The 12,335-nt window shown below is 30.7% G+C and overlaps 2 protein-coding genes across 2 annotated transcripts; both read left to right on the top strand.

Annotated features, from left to right (window-relative positions):
* Window positions 1-2,998: 2,998 nt before the first annotated feature.
* LOC100254521 (probable glutathione S-transferase) lies at window positions 2,999-5,081 on the top strand. The gene is made up of 2 exons (XM_002266958.5): window positions 2,999-3,413; window positions 4,546-5,081. Exons 1-2 carry the CDS (start codon window positions 3,084-3,086, stop codon window positions 4,924-4,926), a joined length of 711 nt encoding a protein of 236 aa, XP_002266994.1. The 5' UTR covers window positions 2,999-3,083; the 3' UTR covers window positions 4,927-5,081.
* A 4,488-nt stretch (window positions 5,082-9,569) lies between these two features.
* Window positions 9,570-11,770, top strand: LOC100259640 (probable glutathione S-transferase). The gene is made up of 2 exons (XM_002266864.5): window positions 9,570-9,947; window positions 11,235-11,770. Exons 1-2 carry the CDS (start codon window positions 9,618-9,620, stop codon window positions 11,613-11,615), a joined length of 711 nt encoding a protein of 236 aa, XP_002266900.1. The 5' UTR covers window positions 9,570-9,617; the 3' UTR covers window positions 11,616-11,770.
* Window positions 11,771-12,335: the final 565 nt, after the last annotated feature.

Below are 12,335 nucleotides of genomic sequence, written 5' to 3'. Positions count from 1 at the left end.
GTGCAATACCCTTTTCTTATTTAATAGAAAATGATCTTATAATCCTGAATCGATCTGATCTAGGATTGCAAATTTCAAATTTGTCTATAAATAACAAATGTTTTCCTTATAACAAGTTCTATAAAGGCATCAATAACTAATGATTGACGACCACTAAGATCTATGAATAACGTAGTTATTAGATACAAAATATTTATTCGAGTAGTTTAATGACCTTCTCAATCCAATCAATGGTTATATCCACTCCATTTATATATTATTTTAAACTAATTTAATTTATTTTAACTATTTTATATAAAAATAAAATAATTTAAAAATATATAAATTTCTAATTAATTTTAATTATATTTTATTTTTTCTTATTTTTCATAATAAAACCATAGAGAAAATGATTTTCTTTAATATTTTTTTTCCTTTCTTTACTACTTTTAGCAACCAAACTAACTTAAAATTATTAAGAAACTTATGTCTTTTCAAGTTATTCAATACTCATATATAAGAAGAAAAATGAGTTCAAAGTACTACCTAAAAATAATTTATTATTTTTTATCTATTTTTATTTTACTTTATTTTTTCATTTCTTCTATTTTTCCTCTATATTTTCTTCCTTTATTTTGTATTTTTTCCCCAAGTAAAGAGAAAATACCAAAAAAAAATTGGAAAGGAAAAAATAAAAAATAAGTTTAATATTAAGAAACTATTTTTACATGTTTCTTTATAAATTTAAAAAAAAAAATCAAGAGAGGAGTAGTCGTGGTGTGTTGCACTTCCACAATTTTTGTTACACCTATTGCTCCCTTGTTTTTTCTTTGTTCCTTTTTATATAAAAATTATAGTTTTTGTTTGTGTTAGGAATTTGAGGCTAATCCAAACTATGGTAATCACCCTAGAAGGGGGAGGGTAAATAGGGTGATGTTCTCTTTTTCACAAATTAAAACTATGCAAAAATAAGAGACAATTATATGCAAATATATAATAAACAAAATAAACACAATTACATATAATTTAAAAAAGTTAGGGAAGAGAGAGTGCAAACACGAGAGTTTATAGTGGTTTGGCACTTCCTTGCCTACGTCCACTCTCCTCAACCTCCTAACCGAGTGAGGGTTCCACTATCTTGAATCTTCAACCAAGCTTCCAATCTCTTTACAATTGGATTATGGTTCCAATTCACCCTCTTGAACTTTTGGCTCCAAGCACCCTTTACACTTCTTCAAGAGATATCCCTCTTTTGAATAACCTCTCAAGTGATACCCTTCACTTGAAAAAATTCCTCACAAAGATATACAAATAATGATCTCACAAAAATCCTAGTAATAGAACTTTAAGCTCAAAGATACAAAAAAAAATTAGGATTGAATGGTGCACTAAAGATATGCAAGTTATGAAACAATGGTGCACTTAAAAACACTATTCCAATGCTCAATATAATCAATAATGATTTGGGATGGTTAAGCTCATGAAACAATGAAGATTGAAGCCTTTTTATAGAAGAGAAAATCCAAACTAGCCGTTTGGGGGTTCATCCGGTCGAGTTAGGGGTCGATCGGTTGACTAGCCGTTAGCATTAAATGCTTGACAGGTGATCGTTGAGCCTCAGCCGAACCTAGACCGGTCCTCGACCAGACCTCGACAGGGAAGAGAAGGCCACTGGGAGAGAGAGAAACTTTTGGTCTCCCTCGACCGGTACTCGACCGGACAAGTACAACCGGTTGATCGGTTCCTTGACCGGTTGAACCGGTTGAGCCATTTTTGGCTTAACACCCAACATTTTTCAACTTAAAACCTTTTAACACAAGTTTGAAAATTATTTAACACAAGGTTTTAGTTGAAAACATGAAATCATCCAATTTTAAAGATATTTAAAACGATATTACTCTTGGATGATTTTGGTGCATAAATAAAGAATGAAATGCATGAAAGTCCTAGTGCACCAACAACCTTACAAAGAGATCTTAAGAAGCTTTAGTCTTGAAAAACTCTTCTCTTTGAGGTGGTCTTCTTCTTCATGATTTCTCATTGGCTTGATTTGTCTTTGTAATTGCCATTTTGGAAATCATCTTGCCTAATCACACTTGAAATATGATCATTAGTTCTAAACCTTGTTTTGTTATCATCAAAATCAAGATTAACCAAACATTGGTTTCACAGTTTGGTTATTAGAAAATTGGAGGAAAAATATGAGGAAAAGAAAAACTCATTTTACTTATTTTAACTCTTTATTATAAAGATTAAATAATTTGAAAATGTTTAAATTTTCAATTAATTTTAATTATATTTGATTTTTTTTTATATTTTTTTTATAGGATAATCAAATATGGGAAAATAAAAAATCATTTTCCTTTAAAAAAAATTTTCTTAGTACTTCCCGGAATCAAACATAACCATAAGAAGATAAAGAATAAAAATGAAAATTATAAGAAGATAAATAATGAAAATGAAGACGAAATAGTGAGGAAGAACATGAAAGGAAAAAAAATCATGGATTAGAATTAGGATTAGGATCATGGTTTTGGATGAATTTAGGATTAAAGAAGACATTTGAGTAAATTTATATGTCTTTTCATATTTAAAAAATCAGAGAAAACAAGAAATACAAAAATTATTAACTCAAGGTTTTTGTTAATTGTGTTTTGATGATAATAAAACGAGGTTAATGGAAACTAATTGTTTGATTGAAGTTTAAAATTTCAACTTGTAAGGAATTGAATTAAATGCTAAGTAGCGGCAAATTTGAATCAATAAAGAATTTGGGCAAATTGAAAGACTACTTAAGAACCTTATAGACAAGTTCCTATGGTCATATCTTATATAGAGGCACTTAACAATCTTTCTAACTCATTTATAATGTTTTTAAATTAATATAATCTTTAGAATTTGGATGTTTTTAACTTTGAAGAAAAATCTGGACTTAAAAATTCAACAACTTGACTCGTTGAGTAAAAGACAACTTGACTCGGAGGTTATTTTGGGTTTTTCCAAGTTGTGTTTTACAACCGATCGTATCTCTTCCACTTGTATATTTATATCCTATCATCTATCTTCCACTTCATACCCACCAAGCTCTGATCAAAGGCATCAACATGGCCAGTGGGGCGATGCAGGAAGAGCAAGTGAAGCTGTTGGGCATATGGTTTAGCCCATTTGTGAGAAGAATAGAGTGGGCTCTCAAGTTCAAAGGCATAGAATATGAGTATGTGGAAGAAGACTTGACCAACAAGAGCTCTCTTCTCCTCACCTCCAACCCAGTTCACCAGAAAGTCCCTGTGCTGCTTCATAACGGCAACCCCATTGTTGAATCACTTGTTATCATAGAGTATATTGATGAGAATTGGAAGCAAAACCCCATTTTGCCTCAAGACCCTCATGAGAGAGCCAAGGCTCGCTTTTGGGCAAACTTCATTGAACAAAAGGTATGTATTTTTAGATACCATAAATTTTTTTTTTCTTTTGTCTAATTCATGTTGGTGATTTTTTTTTTTAATTAATAAAAAGAATTATCTTAGAGATGTGATGCATCTCCAAGTATTATTTATGAATGATTTGATGTAAAATGATTTATTTATTTATTTATATTATCAAATGATTATGATATTGGAGAGATCCAAAATGTATTTTTGTAAGTAAAGAAGGTTGGAATGGATGTTGGCTTTTAACAAATTGGATAACCCTAAATTATAAGCACAAAACCCAGATCCCCATCATATGATTATTCCCACTATTTTTAATTATCACTTAGTATACATAAAATTAAAACAGAGATAAAATACATCAAAATGTGTGGTTCTCTCTCTCTCTCTCTCTCTCTCTCTCTCTCTCTCTCTCTATTTGATGTGGCCCAAAGTCCAAAAACAGCAGTAGTATTATAAAGATTCAAATTTTTTGTGATGGAGTTTACCAAAACAACAAAAGAAAAAATTTATAAGCTCAAGAAGAGATTTTGTATGTATTTAGATAAATTTTTTAAAAGAGTTTAATATCAAAAACCAAAAAAACATTAATTCCTATAAAATTTTTATTTTTGGATTGTGTGAAAATTAAGTTATCACATGTTAAATGAAATTTTGTACTTAAAAATTATAAATTTGACTTCTATTTCAACTTCTAAGTATTAAAATCCTATCCCTTTCAAAATTACTTTCGAATGGGTTCTAAGCTTCTCACATGAGAATCTTCAGATTTACTAAATAAATAGATTAAAAGTTTGTAATTTAGTGCTTATTTGGATACATTTCCCGTTCCCTAATCAAAATAAAAAAAATAACACTAACTTTTGGTATAGAATACAAATGCTTTAAAAAGCTTATATTGAAAAAATCCTGAATTTGAATATATATATATATATATTAAAATATTATTATTAAAAAAAATTTACTACCTCAAATTATAAATTTTTTTAAAAGGATTTATTAAGATATAAGATAAATTTATAGTTTTGTGTTTCGATATAAAAGTTTACAATTTTAAAAAATAAAAAATAGGAAGTGTACTCGAATCCACACTTAATTACAAATTTTAAATTTTGATTGATATTGTTATGTATAGATAACAGAAGCTACAAGAACAGCATTAGTTACTGAAGGAGAGCAACAAAAGAAGGTAGTGAAGGAACTAAAAGAAGCCATGGAAGTGCTTGAAGGAGAGGCTGCAGCCAAGCTCAATGACAAGACATTATTCTTTGGAGGCAAAAATGGTCTTGGGTATGTGGACATTGTGCTAGGTTGGATATGTAATTGGGTGGAAGTCATTGAAGAAGTTGGAGGGTTCAAGGTTTTGGACCCACAAAAGCAACCACACATTCACAAATGGATGGCCAACTTTGTGGAGGTGCCTCTCATCAAGCCAACCTTGCTGCCCAAGGAGAAGATGGTGGTGTGCTTTCAAATGGTTCGCCAAGCTCATTTAGGTTTGGATGCCAAGAAATGAGAGCTTTGCACCTTGTTATATTTTAATCTCCTACTACTTAAATCTCTTATCTACTATGTTTAGGGCTTGATGATGATAATGATGCCGATGATTATGTAATTTTCGAAGTTTGCTTTGTTTTTTATCTATTAATAAAATGATTGATGCTTGTGTGATTTGAATTTTCTTAAGTGTTTAATTAGATTTTTGTTTGTTTTTTTCTTTTTTTGTACTAAGGGCATAATACGACTAATTGGTTTCACGATAAATATGTTTTCGAGTGCTAGCTCTTGAGTCATATTAGGGTTTAGGGTTTGAAGTTGTTCCTAGAAAATGAATAAACATACAACAGTATTAAGAAGTGAACTGCACTTTTTTTAAGTCTTAATTAATTAGTATTAAATGTATTAAATTTAAGTTGCAAAAAATTAAGAGGAAATAAAACTTCTTCCTTAAATGAGTTTCATAGTTGAAAGCATGGTATAACACAATAGTTTTTTAATATTTTAGAATTTTTTAAAATAAATATATTATTTTTCTAATTTTTGTTATACTTTTTAGTGTTTTTGTTTTGCCTTTTTGTAAAAATGTGAAATTTCTACCACTATGTAATTTGTTTGCATTTTTCTAAATATTTTTACATAATAATTATTTTAATTTAATACTAAGTTTTTTCAAAATTAATCAATACTTGGTTACTTGTGGACAGGTTATATATACTATACATTTTAGGGAGATGGTTGCACAAAATAGAGTCATTGAATAAATAATTATAATTTAATACAAAATTATATCATTATGGTGGAGCTTTGAAAAAGACAAAAAGAAAAAAAAAATAAAAAGAAAAACAACTCATCAAGTTTAGATTTTGGAAAATTAAAAATTCCTTTTTAAATTTAATAAGAGCTTCTTTGGCTATTTTTGTTATTAAAAAAAATGTTGGATTTTAAGCTCACACAGGACATGTTTATCATATTTCAAGCAATCATAGGATTATGTTTGCTTCTCAAAAAAAATGCCAAGGAAAGAAAAAAATAAAATTTCCCTTATTGTCTTATGAAAAAATCAAAGAAAATTAAATATAATTAAGATTAATTAAAAATTTAAAATTTTTTAAGTTATTTAATCTTTACATCAAAGAGTTAAAATAAATTTAAAATAATATATAAATTAAAATAATTTATTAACTTTAAATCTATTTTTTTATTTTCCTTCACTTTTTTATTTTTTTTCATTTTTCTTCTCTATTTTCATTCCCTCATATTTTCCTTTAAATTTTCCGAAAACCAAACATGGCATACATGTTTTTTTTTTGGATGTCTACAAAAAACACAAGTGACAAAATGTGACCCCTCGTTATTGGATAGGACTTGTTTGAAATAATATAAAACTTATCATATCTATTGTTGGTGTACAACCTTTCCGGATATGAGGATCCGATGACTATTGAGGACACTAGACAACAAGTGTGACCTTCTCTTTTACCGCGTGCCTTTTTTCTTGCCCTAGACAAAATATGTCTTTTATCATATTCTTCTTCTCCTTTTATAAGGCTTCCAAACCATCATCTAACCATTCAAGTACGTCAACTTTCTCATAGGGGAGTGGTGTGTCAGGGGTCAAATGTCAAAGGTTGCGTGACATCTACAATTGGGTGAACGGACCCCATGTCAAGCGGCATGTGGTTGACCTTTCTGGCATTTGCTGCTAACAAATGAAGTCTAAGTTTCTATGAGTCCTTTTGACAATGTTTAAAAAAAATACTTTTGGCTTAAAAAGTATTTTTTTTTTTTTTAAATTAGGTGTTTAGGAAAATTTAGAAAACATTTTTAGAAAAATTAAAAAAACATTTATAATATTGAAAATTAATTATAGTGTTTCTAAAGATACATGTCATAGTTGATTATTTTAAAAGCACTTTAAAAGAAAACACTCTCACTAAAAAAATTTTGAATAAAAATACTATCAAACGCGTTTTAAAAATCTTCTCATTTAATAAATAAATAGCTCAAAATTACATAATTATAAATTTTGGTTCATGTTATGTATAGGTAACATAGGTCATAACTCATAAGAAAAACATTGATTACGCGAGGGGAGCAACAAGAGAAGGAAGCAAAAGAAGCCATGGAAGTGACTGAAGGAGAGAGAGAGAGTATTATTTGGAGGCAACAATGGCATAGTGTACGTAGACATTGTGCTAGGTTTGATGTGTGGTTGGGTGGTAGTCATTGAAAAAGTTGGGGAGGGTTCAAGTTGTTGGACCCTCAAAAGCAACCTCACATTCACAAATGGATGGCCAACTTTGTATGAGTTGCCTCTCTCCGAGGCAACCTTGTTGCCTAAGGTGGTCAAGGAGAAATTGGTGGGTCACTTTCAAGTTTCAAATGATTCACCAAGCTTGTTTAGCTTTGGTTGCCAATAAATGAGAGATTGGATCTTGCTAATTAAATGTTAGTTTCTCGTTGAAAACTTTTGATTATGTTTTATTCTTGGAAAGTATTAAGAAAAGAAAAAAAAAGGGAAGGAGGATTCATAATTTCATATATTTCTTAACCAGGGAGGAACACTCTAGTTGGGCAAGGGTATCTCTAGAACTGCTAATGGGAAGGAAGGGACAACTTTTCCTGGGAAACATTGAGGATACAAGCATACTTCAATTTTTTTTATGACACAGCAGTACCATGGCTATATTTATTTATCCAGAATCTGATGAGAGGAAGGAATTATCACCATCCCAGAAGGTTATGAACTGTTATGATTAAGGAAGGTTCAGCAGATGTTGCCAAATTTTTGCTTCTCTGCTCCCCTATTCTTCCTAGGGCAGATGTTGCCACATTTTTGCTTCTCTGCTCCCTGTTCTTCCTATAGCTGATTTCAAGAACAACTCTCCATCACTGGTCACCTGGAATTCCAACAGTGCTTGCCTTAATCAAGATAATCTTGTCTCTCCTACCCAATCTGTTCATAAAAAATTCGGATTTTTGCCTCAATTTGAAATGAAGGCCTAATAACAATTCAGCAGCAGCCATGACTTATCCTTACCACTACTTTCTTTTAATTTCAAGGCTAAACAAACAATCATCCAAGACCATCACTAACTCTAGTTAAAATTCCAGGGAAGAGATTTATCACTTCTTGAAGAAAGAAAAGTTCCTCAAAGCTGATAAACATAGAAACTATTGCATTCGACAAGTACAATCCTATAAGTTTTAATAGCGTTGGAAACTTGTTATTAAAGCATAGGGTAAATCCTATACCATTCCAAATCCAAGATTGAATACATTATAATAACTAATCACCATCTTTGTAATCTCACATGTCTCAATACTTGAGAGTTTTATTACATGGGCTTCTAAATTCATGAGAAGCACCTCTGAGAAAATGGATTTCATCTACAACAAATAATTGCTGTAATTCAATTAAAGAATGTGATTCGTCCATTAAGTTTCTCACAAGAGTTAATATTAGGGACTGATGTTCATCCCCACTACATAGTGGGGGAAAAAACAGATTCTGAAACAAAGGCAAATGACCAATAAACTGAAATTTTCAGGATTCATTAGAGGACACAAACAAATCAATGCCTAAAAACCTACAAGACACAAATTCATTCATATACCCAGACCACATGCAGCATATAACACAGAAACACCTTATGACCTTTGACAGGAACACAAATAATCATCACAGTAACATTACATCACAATATTATTGAGACCAAACCACCACAAATGCAAAATAGACCACCAACCTATACTATGCCACCTCCTGCTTCCCCCCTTCCTTTATTATAACTTTCAATCTACCCCCAAAAAGCCAAAAGAAAATAAGGAAAAAAGGGAAAGAAGCAGAAGAAAAGAAGAGAAGAGAAATATGAAACAACATAGAGAACACAGAAGGTGTGTGCAAGACTTGAAAAGATTCTAAGAGACTTCTTATGGGGCGGTGGTGCGTAAGAGAAAAAACCGCACTTGGTGAATTGGAGTTTGGTTTGTTCTGATATGAGATAAGGAGGCTTAGGTATTCGCAGTCTTGTGGCCCTAAACAAAGCCTTACTTAGGAAGTGGAGCTGGAGATTTGCGGTAGAGAGGGATTCTCTATGGAAACAAGTCATCATAGACAAATTTGGGGTAGAGGGAGGAGGTTGGTGTTCGAGAGAAGTGAGGGGAGGCTATATATTTTTTAAATGCATTTGAGCTAAACTTGTATGCCTTAGAGCACTATCTTCAATCATAGTTTCAATTTGAATCCATTTCAACTGAAACTTATACTATGATTTTTGTGACATCAATCTTGTTCATTAACATCGTTGTGAGTATGGTTAAGAGTGAGATCTCGAGAAAATGTAAGAAGGTCACTTAGAACTAAAAATCTTTAAGTGTAAAGGATTAAGAGTACTTGGTCTTGAAAATTATAGGAACCCATAACTTTATTCAAAGCTTAAAGAAAGTTTATGTAAGTTGAGATCACTGGCGGATTTAGCTAGGGCTCAAAGGGGGCACATGCCCCCTTGGAAGATTAAAAAAAATTATCAAGTTGTTGATGTAAAAGACAACTTGACTAGGCGGTTCAACAACTTGACTTGGAGGTTATTTTGGGTTTTTCCAAGCTGTGTTTTACAACCTATCGTATCTCTTCCACTTCTATATTTATACCCTATCATCTATCTTCCACTTCATACCCACCAAGCTCTGATCAAAGGCATCAACATGGCCAGTGGGGCGATGCAGGAAGAGCAAGTGAAGCTGTTGGGCATATGGGTAAGCCCATTTGTGAAAAGAGTAGAGTGGGCTCTCAAGTTCAAAGGCATAGAATATGAGTATGTGGAAGAAGACTTGACCAACAAGAGCTCTCTTCTCCTCACCTCCAACCCAGTTCACCAGAAAGTCCCTGTGCTGCTTCATAACGGCAACCCCATCGTTGAATCACTTGTTATCATAGAGTATATTGATGAGAATTGGAAGCAAAACCCCATTTTGCCTCAAGACCCTCATGAGAGAGCCAAGGCTCGCTTTTGGGCAAACTTCATTGAACAAAAGGTATGTATTTTTAGATACCATAAAATTTTTTTTTTCTTTTGTCTAATTCATGTTGGTGATCCATATGTAAGCACAAAACCGAGATCCCCATCATATGATTATTCCCACTATTTTTAATTATCACTTAGTACATCAAAATGTTTTTCCTCTCTCTCTCTCTCTATTTGATGTGGTCCAAAGTCCAAAAACAGCAGTAGTATCATAAAGATTCAAATTTTTTGTGAATCTTTCCTCTCTCTCTCTCTCTCTCTCTCTCTCTTTGACGGGGTCCAAAGTCCAAAAACAGCAGCAGTATTATAAAGATTCAAACCCAAAGTCCAAAAACAGCAGTAGTATTATAAAGATTCAAATTTTTTGTGAATCTCCTCTCTCTCTCTTTCTCTCTCTCTCTCTTTGACGGGGTCCAAAGTCCAAAAACAGCAGCAGTATTATAAAGATTCAAACCCAAAGTCCAAAAACAGAGTAGTATTATAAAGATTCAAATTTTTTGTGAATCTCTGTCTCTCTCTCTCTCTATTTGATGGGGTCCAAAGTCCAAAAACAGCAGCAGTATTATAATGATTCAAAATTTTTTTGTGATGGAGTTTACCAAAACAACAAAAGAAAAAATTTATAAGCTCAAGAAGAGATTTTGTATGTATTTAGATAAATTTTCTAAAAGAGTTTATATTTTTAAACAGAGTTTAATATCAAAAAACCAAAAAAATATTAATTCCTATAAAAATTTTATTTTTGGATTATGTGAAAATTAAGTTATCAGATATTAAATGAAATTTTGTACTTAAAAATTATAAATTTGACTTCTATTTCAATTTCTAAATATTAAAATTTTATCCCTTTCAAAATTATTTTTTAAATTACTTTTTGGTTCTAAACTTCTAAAATGAGAATCTTTCTATTTACTAAATAAATAGATTAAAAGGATGTAATTTAGTGATTATTTGGATACATTTTCATTCCCTAATCAAAATAAAAAATTAACACTAACTTTTGGTATAAAATACAAATACTTTAAAAAGCTTATATTGAAAAAAATCATCAATTTGAAAACGGTTTAAAAAAAATAAATATATTAAAAGTATTATTATTAAAAAAAATTTACTACCTCAAATTTTAAAATTTTGTAAATTATAAAATTTTTTAAAAGGATTTATTAAGATATAAAATAAATTTATAGTTTTGTGTTTCGATATAAAAGTCTACAATTTAAAAAAAATAAAAAATAGGAAGTGTACTTGAACCCACACTTAATTACAAATTTTAAATTTTGATTGATGTTATGTATAGATAACAGAAGCTACAAGAACAGCATTAGTTACTGAAGGAGAGCAACAAGAGAAGGTAGTGAAGGAACTAAAAGAAGCCATGGAAGTGCTTGAAGGAGAGGCTGCAGCCAAGCTCAATGACAAGACATTATTCTTTGGAGGCAAAAATGGTCTTGGGTATGTGGACATTGTGCTAGGTTGGATATGTAATTGGGTGGAAGTCATTGAAGAAGTTGGAGGGTTCAAGGTTTTGGACCCTCAAAAGCAACCACACATTCACAAATGGATGGCCAACTTTGTGGAGGTGCCTCTCATCAAGCCAACCTTGCTGCCCAAGGAGAAGATGGTGGTGTACTTTCAAATGGTTCGCCAAGCTTATTTAGGTTTGGCTGCCAAGAAATGAGAGCTTTGCACCTTGTTATATTTTAATCTCCTACTACTTAAATCTCTTATCTACTATGTTTAAGGCTTGATGATGATAATGATGTCGATGATTATGTAATTTTCGAAGTTTGCTTTGTTTTTTATCTATTAATAAAATGATTGATGCTTGTGTGATTTGAATTTTCATAAGTGTTTAATTAGATTTTTGTTTGTTTGTTTTTTTTTTTTGTACTAAGGGCATAATACGACTAATTGGTTTCACGATAAATATGTTTTCGAGTACTAGCTCTTGAGTCATATTAGGGTTTAGGGTTTGAAGTTGTTCCTAGAAAATGAATAAACATACAAAGGTATTAAAAAGTGAACTGCACTTTTTTTAAGTCTTAATTAATTAGTATTAAATATATTAAATTTAAGTTGCAAAAAATTAAGAGGAAATAAAACTTCTTCCTTAAATGAGTTTCATAGTTGAAAGCATGGTATAACACAATAGTTTTTTTTTTTTAATATTTTAGAATTTTTTTAAATAAATATATTATTTTTCTAATTTTTGTTATACTTTTTAGTGTTTTTGTTTTGCCTTTTTGTAAAAATTTGAAATTTCTACCACTATGTAATTTGTTTGCATTTTTCTAAATATTTTTACATAATAATTATTTTAATTTAATACTAAGTTTTTCCAAAATTAATCAATACTTGGTTATTTTGTGGACAGGTTATATATACTATACATTTTAGG

Source organism: Vitis vinifera, chromosome 16 (assembly GCF_030704535.1).
Source record: "Vitis vinifera cultivar Pinot Noir 40024 chromosome 16, ASM3070453v1".
NCBI lineage: Eukaryota > Viridiplantae > Streptophyta > Magnoliopsida > Vitales > Vitaceae > Vitis > Vitis vinifera.
This window is presented reverse-complemented; position numbering and strand designations above follow the sequence as displayed.